An 18,813-nucleotide genomic window follows, 5' to 3' on the forward strand; every position below is an offset into this window, starting at 1 on the left:
TTTTAAGAGTAAACAGGCATCTGCTTAAAATATATAAAACTGAGGATTAAACCAGACAGGGAAGTAGTGGAATAGATGTCCTCTCTATCTTCTTTCCTGCCCTATGCTCCGTGATTCCTGTTGCGTCAGGAGATGAGGAAGCTCGCAGAAGTCTCTCAACAGCAGTTTTGCTTCCTGTACACCACTCCCTTATCATGGTGGTTGCAGTTCTTTTTCTAGTGTTATAAAATCAATATGATATGTGGCGGTAAGTGCTACAGGATGAGTAAAAGAATCATTATTACATAATTTTCAGTGCTCTGTCTGCAATGGTGTAAGGCAGGTTCAGGTAATAAGCAGAACCCATGGCATATTATGTTTGTGAAGGCACAGATTTTCATCACATCAGATGAACAAATGTTTGAGAAGTCACTAAAACTTTTTTTTCTTTGCTGGCTGCCTGGCTCTCCAGGGGTGCATGACTTTGTACGAGTCTGTGGAAGCAATGCTCCTGTCTTAAATTGGTACAGCCTAAGATTAGGCAAAGTAGGGACAGCAGTGTTTTGTGCAGACCTGCAAGAGAAACTGAGCACAGTGTGCACATGGTAAAAGTGTGGTAACTGGGTGGTTGTGTCTGCACATCTATTTTCTGGGCAATTTGAGATAGGGAGAGTCCGTAGCTAGAAAGAAACCTGCAAATGCCATTACAGACTGTTCTGCTTTCAGAAGCCTTTTGCCACCTTCCATGAAACTTGTGTTAGTGTAATTTCCCTGGCCCTTCCCATTTACACATGCAAACAAGATAAGATCCAGGCTCAAAACTTTGATTGCAGAGTAAGAATGACCATAAATGGATATTGCATGTTACAGTCTGTCACGTCTCTGAAGGCATGAGATTCTGTCAGGGCTGTGTAACTGGTTTCCAAGCTTCTCAATGCCCCAGCCATAATGTTTCAAAAAAATCAGCCAAGACTTTCTTGTGACTTCAGCATGGATGGAATAGAAAAGTAACTAGTCTGGTGGGCTGCACCTGGGCTGATTCATTGCTAAGGAAAATGTCCAAGTGAACAACGATAAAAGAAGCAGACAATCTGTTTGAACCTGCAAAGTGAAGGCTTGTCTCCCTGACACGATGCTCATGAACTGTTTTTTCTTGATGCTTAAGGCATGTAAAGCCACAGATAAGCACTAACTGCTGTGTGCAAAGCAGTCAATAAATTGCCATCAGACTTTCCCTTCTGTTTAACTTTTATTAAAAGAGGTGCTAAGGTACTGTACTGTATGCAGTACATCATATTTATTACCAAAATTAACAAATATACAAAACTTATACATGTAATTTTCTTACATCCATTTATTGGTCTATAATACTGCATTTGTTCAAGTAGGTTATCTACAGTATGTAAACATCCCTTGGATTGACCTCACACAGATTAGGAAAGCCCATCTAACCCATGTAGTTACCAAATATAGCTTTTTCTTTTTTTAAAATTTATTTGGCTTTCATTGGTAGAATCTAATCTTCACATTTGGCACATGGAAGAGACATCTACAGTGCAAAAGAGGCAGATTTTCTGGTTTTGTTCTGAGCAGTTTAGTGGAGTCATGGTTTTAAAGAGCCGAGAATAAATTTACACAAACTTGATAGGAGACAGATTAGTGTTAACGCCAATGACTCATAGATCAGCCATTAAACTAGAGCAGAAATTCAAAGCCTCTTCCCCAGCCCTCTCAGCCAGGTGGAAAAAAACCCCTCAACCTTGTTTCTAAAGGATTAAAAAAGGACTCTGTTAGCAACAGAGAGAGGAGGTTTAGTTTACAAAGAGCTCTCTGAGTTTCCAGTTTCAATTTTCTGCTTTGTGGGATTTTTTTTTCCTCTTGTTAGCAAGCAATTGGTTTTCCTTTTTAATGGGGAGAAAATAATCAGCAGGGGACAACTTTTCTGTGCTGACCATTTTTCAGTGAGTCAGAGATTACAGTTGGAGTTTACAGATCTTTGAACCCAGACGTATAGAGCTCAGTAAGCTGCCGTGTACAAGGGAGCGAGAAAGGGGGAGAGAGAAAGAGAGTAATGTCATTATATTCCAGGCGTGGAGCTTTCCAATTTTGCTGTAAAAACCAGGAAAAAACTTCCTTCTGCTTCTCACTGTTTCAAAAACGTGACTTAATGTAACTGAGTAAAGCTGATCCAGAGAGACCTTCATTCGCACCCTTCTTCCCATTCTCATCCAAGCACCGTATTGCTATTTTTTAGGAGGCCTCACCCATGTCCATGGAAGCATCTGATGAGAATGGACCTAACCGGACACTGTTTCACATGGAAAACCCTATGCCATTCCTTGTCCATTACCACAGAGCCCCGCTGCTGTCCGTGGCACCGTACATCTCGGCCAGCTTTTTGAAGCGCGGCCCCCAGTCCGTCAGGTAGTCGTAGCTCTGGTCTGAGTCTGTCGTCACCGACTGTAGGGAGCTGAGCGACTCCGCCACCGAGCCGTTCCCTTCAAACATGTACGTCTGGAGGGAGTCGAAGGGAGGTGCCCACAGGTCCATGTCAGCTTCATACAGCTTGGCGAGCACGTAGTTGTGGACGTTGTTGTCCATGACGCACGCCTGAGGCACGTATCGGGAGAGGCTCTCTATTTCAGGGAGCATGTCCTGCCGGTTTTTCACCACCAGCTGGGCCTCCCGTGGGTTCCACATGGCGGCGATATCGAAGGCCTCCGTGTCCTGCTCCCCGCCGCCCTCGTCGTCGTACCTGACGATGTTCTCGTGGATGTTCTCCTCCTCGTCGATGATGTAGGGCTGCTTCCGCTGGCGCCGCATGGAGAGGATGAGGAGGACCAGCACTGCAGGAGGCAACCGAGACACGAGGCCGTCAGCAAGGGGGCAGTTCTTGCAAGGGCTTCAGATTCTCTGCTGCCCTATTTTCTCCTTGGTGAGCCCAGCCAGCCCCTTGGATTTAAAGAGCTGTGGTGTTTGCAGGTAGAGGTGTGTAGAAATCCCCCACCCTCCAGTCAAAATTAGTAGCTTGAGGTCCTGCTAATCTGTCCCTTTTCTCACCTTAATTCTTAACTCTTGGTGACACTTAGGACATGTATATCCAACGGTGCTTGCAATGCACTATAGCGATACTTGAGCTACTTCTAGGCTAGCCAGATCAGTTATCAGTAACAGTTTATCTGCAGCGGCACCCAGCTCCATAGAGATATTTTTTTTCCTGCTGTGTAACTGGGTTTTGCAGCCTGCTTTGGGGATGCCTCTTGGGCTGGGTGCTGCATATGACATAGATGGATGGTGCCGAGACACCATGATGATATGTCTGCCTACACAGCAAAACGCAGAGCTAGCCCCTTAGTCTGCTCCAAACCATTTTTTTGTTTATCTGCAAGCCTCCTGCAGTGCTGCAGTGCTGGCGCTCCTCATCCTCTCCATGCTGCTTAGCATGGGGAGAAGTTGTCATACAGGCACCAGAGCCCTTTACTATTGGAAATGTGCCATCAGCTGGTGACTATATTTCCAGGGCTAGAACTCAGCATAGGTTTTGAATGCTGAAATTTTGAACTGAGGTGTCTAGGCTCCTTTGAAGAGCCAGAACTGAGGCACTTTTAAAGAATTTTTCCTGTATCTTACTCCACTGCTCCTCAAACTGGGTCCCCTGAAATTTCAGGGAATGTGTGTTTTGAACTAGTATCTCATGACTTGAGAGAGTAAATGAGGGAACTGAAGTTCTTTTGATACCAATAGCTAACAGGGGACATAGAAGGTCTGGGCAAGTAAAGGATGAAATTTATTTGTGGAGACAGAACACGTGCAAGATGCTCAGCTCCTTTACAGCAGCACAGGCACCATTTAAATGTAGTGTCTCAAGGACAAAGGAGGGAGGTGGGGATATCTCCTGCCAAAAAGACAAGAGGTGGAACTGGGCTTACCACTCCTGTTTCCTGTGGGAGCATAGGGTCAGAAACTGCTGAAGATGAGAAAGTAACCTCTCCCCAGCTGCAGCTCTCAGTACTTCCTCCTCGCATACCCCTTCCAGGAAAACAGGGCCATACCAGACACCCTGGCACTTTAGGCATCTGGAAGAAATATTTGCAGGCCATAGTTTTCCCTCATTCCTACACCGTGGAGTCTGAAGCCATATGCAGCTGACTACACCACCTAGTCTTTGATTTGGCCCCTTGAGTATGTGTGTGTCTACATATAATATATACATATACATAGATATGTGTGTGTGTGTCCTTCACCTTTCGTGGAGCAGCAGCCCCCTGGCCAGAACTGAAGAGTTTGTCCCCTCTCAAGAAGAAGCCAAGGGTTTACCTAGCAGGACAAAGATGCAGGCGAGGATCGCAATGAGTGCTCCTCTGCTCAGGCTGACAGGGAGGACGTAGGTCTCCGCGTTGCAGGACATCACCATGCCGTCATCATCGCAGCTGCACACGTGCACGGTCAGCGTGCCCGTGCTGCTCAGCACGGGGCGGCCATTGTCGCTGATCAGGATGGGGAGGTAAAAGGTGTTCTGCTCATGTTGTCTGAAGCCAGAGCGCCTTGTCAAAATCCATGCCGTATTGTCTAAGAGTAGAAAATAAATGGAGGGAAGAGCTTATATGCAGAGCAAATACATTCAGCAGAGAAGGAAGGTTAAAAGAATCAGCCCTACACCCACATCCATTTGTCATCTCTCTTTTTTTCTTTCGTTTTTATCAGTTTGTCACTAATCAGCATTTTGCCACTGCCTCCCCTATTCCAGTAGCTTCTCAGGCCATAGCTCCAAAGCTGCAAGGCATACACACCTTAGGAGCTGCCTTTACCCCTTCTGACATAAAGTGCCCAGAGCAAACTCACAGCCTTCAGATTTAGCTAAAAGAGCTTTCAGAAGGCAAGACAGAAATAAACAGTTGAAGGCAACTTATTGTCCCTGTTTGTTCATGCTCAGCAGCTTTTCTAGACCTCACTCTCAAGCACTGCCACCATTTTGAAGAAGCTGGTGAATAACCCCTGTGGACATGTTAAGGTATTCTTTATGTTTTTTGATACATGGCATGGTCATCTGCTTGAGGCAATGAGAAGACAAAGGAAAAAAACAGCTTGCTATCCTAAACCAGCAGCAAGTTGAAAATTTGCAACTAAACATTTCTCAGTGAAATACATGCAATTTCATTGGCACTTTTGCCATTGAAAAAAGTCAGAATGCTTCATGTCTTCATTGTCAGAATTATTCTGCTTTGATTTGGCCATTCTGCTTCATTTATTGTGACTGCCTGTTTTTTATAAGAATTTAAATTAAAAGGAATCAAAATGATGCTGCTGAAACCAAATAGTGAGTGACCTAACAGACAGTTGCTGTTGGTCATTTCAAGGGAAATTCCTACCTTTGGGGTCTTTTCCTTCCATATTCAACATGTTTTTTTAAAATGACAGAATTTACCAGTGGCATTTGAATTCCTGTCTACCCCCTCCCTCAAATTCCTCTGACTGTGCACCAAGTTTCCTAATCAGAAAGAAATTTGATTCAGGAATTTGTTCTTCTCTGTTCTCATCTCAGGAATGCCAAGGCAAAATCTTTGGACACCAGTGATGATTTTGTCAGTGCTGACTTCCAAGCTTTTTGGCCTCAGAAACTTCTGGAAAGAGCAAGACTGAGTATCTCCAATGTGTTCGCGGCCTCCAGGGAGTCTAAAGGAACCTGCAGTAAAATTGGCCCTTCTTACAAACATGTCTGCAAATCTTGGGCCGGCAAAGATAAATGGGGAACACAGGTACTTTTTCTCTTTGGCAGACCTACAAGCCCTGACCCGCTGCAGTGATGCTGTGTGATTCTTGGGAGCTGAGCTTCATGCAGTTTCTTTTATTACTTGGTTTTGTTTCCAGTTCCCTTGGTTCAAAGGAGGTCACAGTCTGGCCATCTGCATCTCCAGGTTGTTACTGGTGTGCATTTGCTATGCCTGGAAATATAGGATGCCAATCAGCTACTCCCAGGTGGATTGGCACAATGGGACTGCTACCTGGAAATGGCAAGAAACCTGCTGATCGTAAGTAGACTGTGAAAACCACAAAATATCAACAAGGGATTGTTCCATTTCATTATTATTTTCCTGTCAATTCACTGCTAAAATTTAAATCTTGGGTGATTTTCTTTAGTGCAGAGACTCAGGTTGCATGCAGATAAATCAGCTGTATCATCTGTTGTAGTCTGAACATCGGAAATGATTTGATGGCTTTTAGGAGTGAAATCAGAGTGTTATATACAGCCAGCTATGGAATATATGCAAACTCAAACTAGACTTGCTAGACTTGCATGCTAGACTAAAATTGTGCTCCAAGTTCCATGCTTTGTGCTGCAAATCTTATGGCATCAGACAGTACTGGCACACATAAGTATTGAGATGTTGGGCTCCACAGTTCATGACATTAGTTTGAATTTGTGACATGTTTTTAAAAGGAATCTCAGGGTCTTTTATTTCTTGCACGTCAATGACATTTCAAGCTTTTACTCTGAAAGTGTAAAATTCTGAAGTGTGCGTGCATGTCTGTATGTGAATATATAGTGAAATTGTAGTGTCTTGTTAAATGACATGATCCTAAGAGCTGGAGCTTTGAGGAAAAAACCACCAGGTGCAAGATGAAATCCCCAAAGTTGCTTAAAACTGATTATGTGTCAGTGTTAACTGATTTCACCAGCCTTTGGTATGCCCCGCAGCTCTGAGTATGTGCAGTGGGTCTGGACAGACATAGATAATTTTCAGGAACGTGTCCCAAAACCCAGCAGAGAGCAGCACCCTGCAGATCCCATGGCTCCTGGGCAAGGGGTGTGCTGCTGACAGGAGCCCTCGCCTCCTGCAAACCTCCCCCTCCTCTCTCCTGGGGCACACACAAGAGCTTTCTCTCCCTCGGACTGTTTATGTGCCCTCTGGTATGTGGTCCCCAGCTATTAATACCACATCTTTTCATCACTGGGCCTGGTTTAGCATGAGAAAAAGCAGCCCAAAGGGCAGAACATGGCAAAGTGCCTGCATTTATGCTGTGTCAATGGAAATGTCTGAGTCATCTTAACAGTGTAGTAATTTGGTTGCATTTCTCTTTCTTGGGTGAAAGACTCACTCTCTTGAAACTGACTTACAATAGAAGTCACAAATTCTATTCGGGTGATAACAAACCTTCATTTTATGTAAAATTGCTCTTTGTGAGGGAAAAAGACTTCATTATTCTGAGCTGGTCATACTTTGCTTGTAAAAGAAGTCACAAGCAGTGTACCTGACTGAAGCTGTGCAAAATCAGCTAGTGAGAGATCTCAAGTGTTTTTTTACCATAATTCTTTTTTTTCAGGCCAAACCCTCATTTCTATAATCAAGTATTGAAAGATATATATGTGTATATATATTTTTTTGCTGTGATGTGCTGACCATATCACCCAGGTCTTAAATGTTCTTGGTGATAAAATTCTCCTGGTGACTCTTGGCATTACATTTTGGCCCTTTTGTTTTGTTTTGCTTTGTACTAGGCAGGCATCCAAATCATCCCTAAAGAATCGCTCTACCTGTTAACTCTGCAACTGCAATACATTGGTGCCAAAGCTTGTGGTGTGACTCATCAAAAGCCAATGTGATTTGACGTGCTACTGCAGTGCGAAGGACATGCTGGAATGTGATGCAGCATGGCAGAAACCGGAATACACAACTTTCTTCCAAATTTGGTATCTGCTAAGCCCCAGCCATCAAGAGAAGAGGGCTTGTGAGGACATGAAAACCCCATTATATTAAAAAAAAAAAGCAAGCATGATAAATGCACAATATTTTTGCATCACAGCTTCCAACACAGTGTCTTTGGCTCACAGAGGGCTGGATGGTAGCACTTAGGTACAACGCTGGGCAGAGATACTGAAGAATGCAGGATGGTGGGTCCCACACCTGTGTGATCAGCAGGAGGTGAAAACTGTACTTCCCGCAGGCATGCAGGCTGGTGTCTTCATGTGGTTGTGAGAACAAGCCATGGAGCATCTCCTTCCTGCAGTTTTCTGCCCCACTGGAAGTGATGTACCTCCGTGGAGAGGTCAGGGGAATCAACCACTGTGTAGGTCCAAACCCTGAGATGAGAGCTATCCACGCTCTTCTCACAAGAAGGGCTTGGTGTCTTTCTGTATGCATCTGTACAAGAACTGGGGATGATTAGCCCAGAAATTCTTTTAGTTGTTAAAAACTAATTGTAATAATTATGAATAGTTAGGAATAATATAGAGAAATATTTCACCAGGCGTGGGAGAAAGAGCACAAGGAAGCAGGCATTACAGACACCACCAGCTTGAGGAAGGGGTCACATTTGTTCTTGGGGATTTTCAGCACACTGTTTTTGCATTCTGCCAAAGTGTGAGGTAGACCACAGTTTTAGGGAAGGAAGAAATAGCTAAAAATTTTCCTAGGACAAATTCAAATGCAATGGGGAGGACTGCCAGAAGTTTCCAATGATGGCCCTGGCAGTGGTATGACACTGATGCCTGCACCCATTAAAATGGCTGCTCTCTTCATCAGGTCCTGGTACCCAAAGACAGAGGGCAGCAGTTAAAGGTCAACAGAAGATCAGCTCAGAGTTTAATCTGGAAATGCATTAAACTTATTTCATTGTTCATCCCCTTCTTACAGCAAGCCTCTTCTGCCAACTTTTTCTCAGCATAATCTGACCTGGATTTAGAAGCTGGGGAAGATGGCTTGCCAATGCCCTACTTCAGTAACAGAAGAGATGGGAGAGCCCAGCTCAGTTCCCTGCTTTATCACATATATCCTCTACGGCCTTCGGAAGACATTTAGGACCAGATCTTTGCAGATACTTACATGTCTACCTGCCACTGATTTTCCTGAACTCAAAGGGAGCCAGGCGTGTAAGTAGCTTAATTTCTCCTTGTCCCGGATTCCCGTCTATAAAGTGGAGAACAATAGGATTTCTCTGTCTGCCAGAGATATGTGGAGAATGAATAGACTGAAGAAGTTCTCAGACACTAAAATGACAAGGGCCAAAGAAGTATGTAAAACAGCTCATCAGAATGCAAACTGTGATCTATCTGTTGCTCGGTTTAAATCAAGGTTTTAATTGTTGCCAGGAAGGCTGCACGTCTTGCACTTTCTCTTACTGCTATATTGGACAACCAAGTAATCAGCACAATTGCTAATCTTAATAGCACCTTCCCACAGCCTGGGAAGTGTTGCTGTCTCGTGTTTACGTGCACAGGCTGTCACTAGCAAAGTGGGTTCTATTTCTTGTCTTGCCACCCTGTGACACAGAGTATAGCTACCCCCTCTGTGACTAAGTCATATAATTTATATAGTCCTTAGTGGTCCCTAGATGAAAATATAAATTATTTTTAGTGAAATGATTACTACACTCTAAATTGCTGAGGCAGTAAATTAATCCTTAATGTGTATATTTCAAGTAGTCAGTGGTTTGATACTTAACATTTTTATTTCAAATTTGTAACCAATGCTACCCTAAGCTTCTTGTGATATATATCTCTGGAAAACTGGTATTTTACAGAGAGCGGGAGGCACAGCCATTCAGTCACTGCTGTCACTATAAATTTTCGCAAGTATGGCCTTAGACAGAAAAAGTGCATCTGATGCTGGAATTTTGTGAGTTTCTTTTTTTAGAACAATGCCTTGAGGATGAAATGAGCCTAGTTTGCCAAATGTTTTAGCAATAGTTGTGTTTTATTTGTTCACTTATTTTGGCAATATATATTCAAAAATAAAAAAGAGGGAGACAATGGGAGAGAGAAGGGGATAACAATGTAAGAAATTGTGTGGGGAGGCTTCAGGGACACTGAAGAGAAAAAACAATAGACACAATAGAAAAAAATTGCTTTCGGAATGAAAAAGCATTAGCATGCTGTGGAGGAGGGCTCCAGACTCTGCAAGTAGCATGTTTTAAGACATGTTTGGTTAGTGAAGGCAGGGTCTTCTTTATTAGCCTCTGTGTTGCTCTTTCATATGCCTCCAGAGGCACAGACAGGGGCTTATGGAAGTAAATGTGACAAGGAGGCGTGTATGGGAGCAGGGACAGGCACTCTGCTTGGGGACTGGCCACGGATGCTGCAGGTGGCCAGTCTTTCTCCCCATTTATTCTGGAATCGCATGCTGATTTGTGGTACTTTACAGACTAAACTCCTACTGAAATCCAGCCCCTTCATACTGACTTTCAAAGCTCTGCACTAGGTCGCTCAAGGTTGTCCCTCTTTCCTGATGAAGGCTGGTGTGGACCTGACCTCAGCACTGCTGTCTGCCTGTGGAGATCCTCTATCAGCAGCAGTCATGCAAAGGCCTGCCACAGCGGGGCTTTTCTGCAGGCTCCAGAAACACCAAAGCTTCTCCAAAAGAAGAAAATTCCACTGGTTAGGATACTCAAATGCCGGTGCTTTGCCATGAGTCTTCCCACTGGTGTTTCAGTTTCTACTTAGCGCATCTTACGCAGACTTTTAGCTGTACACCAAGTTACCCCCCTAAGGCTCTGCATCTCCTCCCTACCTCCCTCTCTTTCCTAGGGAAACAAGGATATACAAAGAGGAAGAAGAAAAGTGCTTGGGGGAAAAGACTGGAACAGTACAAGAACCTTCCCTTTCTGTGCCTGGGAGAAAACATGAAGAGTACAAAAAAAAGAGCAATGTAATTCCCTTCAGATTTGTCTCCTAGTTCCAGTTGCTATCCTACCTTTAAGCATCTCCTTTTGAACGAATGCAATTTCCACTCCGGTAATCCGAGATGCCTGCAGCCTGACCACAAGACCTGAATTTGCACAAAACACTGGCACATTTCCTCGAAGAAGAAAAAAGGGGCCTATTGCTAGAGAATATTTATAGAGAGGAAAATATCATATAACCTTCAAGTGTATTAAGTAATATGTCATTTTATCACTGCCTTTAAGGAGCAGGTGTCACTTGGTATTATTTGAAATGGCAGTCTTATCACACACTGTAAGACACAGCCTCTCAAGTCCAACTCAGGCATTGGAAATTAGAGTAGCTAACTGTCTGTGTCCACTCTGATTACCTTGATTGTCCCTTAGAGTAAAGTTGGGGTTGTTGGCTGCCTCCGGAGCCAAGCTGTAGTAGAAGTGCTGACCCTCCTGTGGGTCATCCTTGTCAATGGCGCTCACTGTCTGGATCAGCTACAGAATATGAGAACAAAGCAGAAACAGGTAAGAAGCAAAATATATATATAATGTAAATAAACAAACAGGTAACGTATTTATATATATATCCATATAAGCAACTGCAGCATTTGAATAAAACTGTCTTGCAGAGGTACAAGAGATAAATCACGAAGAGACTCAAGACCTTGCAGGCTTCATTTATTTTGCTATGATCATGCAAATCACTTTTATACAAAGGAGGACGTACTCATTTTGCTTCAAATAACAGACACTTTTCTCTCATACATCCCTATCTTCTGTTGCACGTTTCTTTTTTCTTCTGAGGGCCCAGGGTGTTCAGAAGATTCATTGTGCGTTAGAGAGCTTGTAAGAAAGCCCATACTTATTTTCAGCTTAATTTTTCAGGTGAAAAAGGACTTCAGGTGATTATTTTATCACTCTCTTAATTCTAAATCAATTAAATTCTTCCCAAGTTGTCAGCAGAAAAGAAAGAGAGAAAAGGCAACCATGCAGACACTCCGCATATGCAATAAATGACACCATGGAAAGAAACTAAGACAATGCTAAATCCAGAAAGAGATTTGTCACCTCACCTATAGAGGCTTAGTAAAGTAGGTCTATCAGCTTGAAGCACAGTGAGCTATAGCTCTGACTGAATAAATATTCTGACATCTTTTTTAGACGAGGAATAAATCTTCATCTGGATTTTTGCATTCAAAAGTTATTTTTGGATTCAAAGGGAAATGACAGACCCATAAAGTCTTATTCACCACCTTAAAACTGATTTCAGAACTTTTCAAATGTGGTAACAGAATTTGGCTTTCTCCATGGAAGGAAGTAGTCCAAATTAGCGTGCATTTCTCAGAAAGCTTATTATTTAGGACACTCACCCTTCAAAACCAGGAACAAGGCTAGGCAGTGATTTCTATTCCCTATATTATTAAGGACCTCTGTAAACTAGTGAGATGAAATTATCCTGTATATGACAGTTGTGAGGACAGTTGTCCCAGTGGTGAGTAGCTATTTCATTCTGCTTCACAGCAAGCTGGGAGAAGCTTCAGCGAACACCCAGTGATAGTACTAGCATAATTTTTCCTTCGCAAATCATGAGTGGTGCATCTATGTTTAAACTGTGCTAGTCAGCTTTTCATTAGGAGACACATGTCCCCACCGTGGACCATAGGTGGTGAAGCACCAGGTCGCCTCCCCATCAGCGATCAGCAGTAGGGCTTGCGCTACCTCCAGCGAGGGAGAACTCATGTCCATCTGTGACACAGGCAGACCTTGTTCAAGGGCTTTGATGGGGTTTGGAAGGGAGAGGAGCAAAGAGGCTTCACCACTTGCTTGGAGGTGCTGGTTTACAGTTTGCAGAGCGGTAAGCTCTGTGTTGTCTATGACTCTTTGTCATCTCCAGTTCATGGCAGAAGAGGTTCAGTTTGGCACCCCTTTGAAGCTGATGTAGTATGTTATGTCCAGCTCCCATAAGTCCGGAGGTGCTTAAGGCTCTTATAAATAGGGTCTTTTAACAGTAAGCCTTGTCTGTCGCATGTGGGCTGGGCTGACTCCGTGGCACTTCTCATAACACTTCTCCTCTCTGTTGCTGCTACAGGACACACTTGGTGTTTGCCTGCTGGCACCTGCCCAAAGGAAGGCTTTATTTCAGCCATGAAGTGTATTGCACAGTGAGCCTGGAAACTACTGCGGGAGAAAAAAGAGGTGCTTTATACGATGCTAATCCTGGTGAGATGTGCTTGCCTTTGGAAAGAAGCACAAGCAGCTGCTGACGAGAGTTCACATGAAACGTGTGGTTAGCTGAGCCCTTTTTCCAACGCTCACCCTTTCTGGCACGCTGTCTCTGTGTAGGACAGCATCCCCTCCCCAACACCTGGTGTTACTAACGTTTCTCACCTGCCCCGCTTTGGCGTTTTCACAAACAAAAGCTTCATAAAACCGTGCAAACTCTGGCGCGTTGTCGTTCACGTCCAGGACTTTCACCGTCACAGAGACGCTGCCCACCTGCGAGGGGTTGTCTGGAAGGAGGAGGCACAACATAAGGAAAGGCAATATACAGGAAGGGGAAAGGGCTGCTCCTCGCTCTGCTCAAGAGGTAAAGCAGCTTTTTTTGCTACTGACTCACATTACATGACATTTTCCCATCGGGAACTGCAGTCACTTGTGGGTTGTGTGACTCAGAATGAAGTTACAAATGCTGCTTTCTATCTATCCTGGCTTCCCATCTAATCACATCTTTTTCAAACAAATTCCGTTTAAGGCTTCAACCTGGTTCAGTCCAATGGGACTATTTCTATAACAAAAGTTTTAGACGATGCCCCATATTTTTTTTTATTGCCCTTTGACTGGGCAATACTGTTTGTTGAGCCTTGGTACTGGTGGCACAAATTAGGAAGGGAGTCTTTTAAGGATAGGCTTGTTGTTTAGAGCTTGTTGAAAGTGGTAATTCTGCAGGTCAGATACAGCTTTGTTCAGAATTTATGTTCCTTGAACTCAAAAATAGTGTCTTTGTATGGGGGGTGTGTGTGTGTTAAAATGTAATAACACATGAAATTGTACAGAAAAGCTTTCACTGAAGCTTAAAATTGCAATGAAAATTTTACATTCTGCATGACATCATTTGTGATATTTCTGTCCCACTGGTTCATTAGCTTTCTTTGCCAGTAAATCCATACATCATTTCACATATCTTCACAATTCCCAAACTAAGTGGCGACAGAATCTTTTTTTTTTTTTACTGTATTTTTTGGCCCCCAAACATCTTTTTTCCCCTTATTTAATGATAAACTCTAAGAAGAAAGAAAAAAAAAAAAGAAATAATTATTAAAAGGTCAGAAAAAGTGCAAAAATCCAGAAAATTCTTAAAAATTAGTGTTCTCATCTTCTTTTTAGCCATACCACTTTGTGGATTCATCTCCAAAAAGAGCTCTCTCTATAGTAAGAAATGATACATTCATATAAACAATAGAGCATTCCTTACACTCTGGAATTTTCTTAAATGTTCAAGGTACTGTATCCATAACGTGTCACATTATATCACTGAGATAATACTCTTAAACTGTATTGTTTCTCCCTGATTTATAATTTAATCCTTCAGCTTCCTACTTATCCATACATACCTTGCTAATGCACCTGTCATTATGGCAGATGAATGTCTGCATTTACACTCTTAGTAATATTGATCTAACTTTTAAAACTAGGAGCTTTATTCAGGAGTGCACAACTATGACATTTTTGAAACTATTCACTGAATTAAAATATTGTGCTGCACATGTTCAGAGCAAAACTGACAGAGGATTGACAAAGGTTGAGTCAAAGGAAGACATGCCTTCATATTGCTCTCACCCTCGAGTGCTGCTACAGGGGCAGCTTTTAAAGACTCATGTGTGTATGTGGATTTACATGGAGTTGCAATGGCCATTGGTGGCTGAAAATAAAACTACCTTCAAAAGAGATGGGCGTGAGTTCCTATTGTGTCACCAACACAGTCTCAGTACTAAAAAGGGGACAGAAAGGCATCGTGTGCTGGAACAGCCTGCAAATATGTGGCAGAGTCACCCTGGCTCTTGTGAAATATTCCCTCTACTAACTTCAAGTTGGCTGATTGCATTTTGGGCAAGCTTCTTGAAACTTTTTTCTCTCAAACTGCCCTGTATCTCTGGTACAGCCTGGATGTGCAGGGAGCTCTCTCAGACATGAGGAATGACTCAGCTATTGGCAGCAAGCTTCTGAAAAGCTGCTGCCCCTCAGCAGATGAACAGATCCTGAGCAAAAGCTATGTGGACCAAAGAGATTTCAGGTGAAGACTGGGTGACCCTTTTATTTTATTTGCTTATATATCCCAAGCTCCTTTATGAAGCTCACATCAAGTTAATATTTCAAACTTAGCTAAATTTTTCATGCTGACACTATGAAATGATCAGCATCTCCTTGTTCTCATAGTCTTCATAAATACCTGGCATGGATGAATCCTGAGATGTGTTTTAGCTCATTGTAAAACTCCAAAGCATAACAAGTTTAGCATACTAGAATATTCCAAAGCACTATGGCCCAAATTATTTATGCAGCAAGCAGATGGTGATGACATTTACTTGCTGCTGAACCAGAGCAGACTTCAACTAGTGACCTAGCAGTGTAGGATCATTGCTGCCTACCAGTCCCTGCACCACTCAATCCTCCCAGGTAGGACTGGCAGCTCTGGCAGCTGTACAGCCTTTACAACATCTGCTTTAGCTGCCTAGCCCTTCTGAAGAGATAGAGTTCTTGCAGAAACCCATCAGGAAGAGTTTTAAATAAATCCCTGGAATACTAACAAATTGAAAAAGCAGCACTCTGCATTTAATTGCCAGCCTCTACTCCTCCCACCACCCTGTGAAAAGGAGCATAAAAAGTAAATAAAATGCAGCATTTGCTTGTTGATATCAGAAGCATAATTCAGTTAATACGGCTTCCCACACAGTGCATAAGTACATGTGAATTGCTGAATTCAGATCTCTCAGCCTGCTTTGTCTATTCTATCTCTTTAATCTATGTACAGTCTGCATTCTCCTTACTCAGCTCCATGGCCAGCACAGTGATGTTGTGCCAAGAAATGTCCTCCCGGTCAAGAGGTCTTGCAGTCATCAGTGCTCCTGATGTAATGTCGACATAAAAGAACCGTCCCGGATCACTGCTCCTGTCAATTGAGTATCTGCAAGAGTACATATTAAAAATATTATGCAACCTTTGTCAAAACCGTGTGTCATAGCCAACGTAGTACCCCAGCAATGAGAATACTGTCATACACAGCAGATCCACATTCTTCCACAGCCTAGTTATGTACTCCATTGACTTGTATAGGTACAGAGTGAGATGCTCAAAAAACTAGGAGTTCATGGTGCTAACGGCTTTTAACGGTGAGTACTATTTGGATGGAGCTGGAAGACAGGAAGATTTAGAGGAAGAAGCCTCAAAACAAGGCACAGCTCAGCACAGGAACCTCTGCTTTACAGAGAAAATCTGTCAGTGAGGAGTGTGATTTCTTTTACTAAGCAAAATAATTACGCCCCTTCATTAGGAACAATTCAGACAGGATGAAAATGACTGTACATCAGCTCATTCTCTGGGCACCTAGGCTGATGAGGAGGAACTGTTCCCTTCCTCATGCTTTTGTATTCTGTCCTTCTTCAGGGGAATAAACTCCACCTGCACCCTGGGCCATCCTACTGATTGAGCCATGTCAGCGCAAGGGGGATGATGAGTGGCTTTCTCATATCATCCAGGCAGAAAAACAGCTCCCTCGGTGAGGTTGATTCATCATAATTACTGAACCTGCCTGGCCAATATCATGTCAGTTTAATGCTGGGAACAAGCTTCTTGCAACCGTGAGCAGGGGAGTGTGGTGGTACCTGCAGACCAGAAAACTCAGACAGGGAGGCAGCTGACTGACAGGTCTCACTGCTGTACTTGGGCAGAGGGACCGTTTCGCAGGGTGTGTAAAATACTCAATACCCTTCACATGCATCACCTTGCTCTTAACAGTAGATGTATGAGTTGCCTTCCTAGCTAACTATGTTAGCATGGTAAGAGATCCTTTGGCAAAAGCCGCACATGCGCCTATGTAAATGCCACAGCCCAGAACAGAGCCCAGGCATATTCTCATTTTTGTTGGTTCTTTCTTCAAAGTTGATGGGAATTGCAAGTATTAGTCATAATGAATGCTGAACAGGGCTCTTTCTTCTGAATTTTCTCCTTTCAGCACAAATGCATTCACCGGAACAAGCATGCCAGCCTGATCTTTATATAGGGACTTATTAAACTGGGATATAAATTACTATTGAGCTGTGTTGTTGGGAAATTCTTTTACACTTCTTTTCAGAAAAATCAAAGAGGGTAAGATGGCAGGTTTGCTTCCCTTTCCTTCCCAGTACTTCCCATCTCTTCTTAAATAAAGAGATTTCTGAGGTATTTGATTTATTTAGGAAATAAGTATGAGTGTTGCTATATTTTGCTATAATAATTATTCTTGTATGAGGGCTATAAAAAGAATTTCTCACTGACAGTTTAAGGCCAATGAGTATCTGAAATTGAATATGACCTTGTGATTAGTGGTGTGGTATTAATCACTAGTGTCAAGAGGCACAGGTGGAGTTTTGTCTGGATTCTCCATGTAAATTCTGTTAATAATACCTGCTCTTTCACACTCATTTCCACTGTACTCTTTAGGCAATCTTCCTGAATCACTTAACAACAATCATGGCATATTTCCAGTCATCAGAATTTCACAGTGTGGGAGTCCAGATACTGGATGCTGGGAAAATGAGGATTTGAGAGTTCCCCTGTGTTTAGTGAGCCCTTCCGAAATGTGTTCTGGCTTTTCCATACATGAAAAAATGGCAACAGAAGGGGTCAGGTTACAGTTTTAATTTCAGATGGTTTTCAGCTTGTATAACAAAATACGTGTCTGGGATTTTGTTTTTTTATCTTGCTTGCTCTGTGCAAAGTGAATGCAGAGCAAGCCTAAAACATTGCCAGACTGATACTGCATAGATTTGGCATGGATGGAGGAGACCACACGAGAGGCAAGGAGCACTAATTCTTAACATCTGCATTTTAGATAGCATTACAAATGGTATTTATTCTTTTTTTTCCCTGTTTTCTCTACCCCAATCATTTACATTTGTACATAATAGGTGTGGGGGAGGAAGGAGGGAAGGAGGGAGGAAAGAAAGGAAAGTGGGACGGGAGAAAGATGGGAAGAAAAAGAGGAAGAAATTTGGGAAGGAACGGAGTTACAAAGGAGTCTGCATATTTGCAACTTTTTTTTTTTTTTAAAAATATATTTGGTGATGCATTCTGTGCTTTACAGAGTGCTGTTTCATCAAGGGTAGTGACTGGAAAGCTCTGAAGAAAACTAAGAAAAACCTCATTAAAAATAACAATGAACACTTCTACCCTCTGATAGTCCGCAGAATTATTCTTACACTACTTTAAGCAGATTAGCACAAAGCTGTTTGCACTGCACTGTTTGGATAATGCTAGACAGTAATCAGCAAAATAGGATGCAAGTGGAAAAAGTTCAGGCTAATGAAATTGTGTTGCAGACAGTATAATACTTAGTTTTATTGAAGAATTTGAGACAGTGTCATGAGACGTATGATAACCTTATAATGTAGGTAGAAAAGATAGGTATATTAAGGTAGCAGAGATGAAAAAAATAATTAGAGCAGCAACACAGAAAGCAATATCATTAAGAAGAACAGGCTTTGTGTCTGCTCAGATCTCCTAACTGAAGCCCACAGAGTGGCTCATATAGATTTAACTTCCTTCAAAAACTCCAAATATTTGATGTTTTGACTCCCTCCTGTATTTCCCAGGACTGTTCCCGAACGTAGACAATTCAGAAGCTGGACTGACGCAAGGTTAGGCAAAGAGCGGCTCAACACCCAAAGTGTTTCTTGGATGACAGAAGCAGCCGACCTGCTGGGATTATTAACTTGCAGTCACTCCGACTTTCTGCAGATTGTGAAAATTAGTATGTGGGCTGGCCTTGGAGAAAAACAGTCTTCTCTGATAAACTGCGCTTGGCAGCCACTATGGAAAAGAGTGCTGTGATCACACAGATCTGCTCCTTCGGCTCCTTGCTGAGTTGCAGCTACAAAGATCCCATGGCTGTAAATACACCTTTACCTTTATTAACTCCTCATGGGAATA

At 42.7% G+C, this 18,813-nt stretch overlaps 1 protein-coding gene across 1 annotated transcript in view; it reads right to left on the minus strand.

Moving 5' to 3' along the window:
• Positions 1-1,220: 1,220 nt before the first annotated feature.
• CDH20 (cadherin 20) overlaps positions 1,221-18,813 on the minus strand; it is a 118,045-nt gene continuing 100,452 nt past the window's right edge. The window contains exons 8-12 of the mRNA XM_075052241.1: positions 15,675-15,811; positions 13,018-13,139; positions 11,007-11,124; positions 4,297-4,548; positions 1,221-2,825 (exon numbers count right to left, since the gene is read on the minus strand). Coding sequence (XP_074908342.1) covers positions 2,326-2,825; positions 4,297-4,548; positions 11,007-11,124; positions 13,018-13,139; positions 15,675-15,811 — 1,129 coding nt within the window. The 3' untranslated portion in view covers positions 1,221-2,325. The remainder of the gene's footprint in view (positions 2,826-4,296; positions 4,549-11,006; positions 11,125-13,017; positions 13,140-15,674; positions 15,812-18,813) is intronic.

This window comes from Buteo buteo, chromosome 20, assembly GCF_964188355.1.
Source record: "Buteo buteo chromosome 20, bButBut1.hap1.1, whole genome shotgun sequence".
Lineage (NCBI taxonomy): Eukaryota > Metazoa > Chordata > Aves > Accipitriformes > Accipitridae > Buteo > Buteo buteo.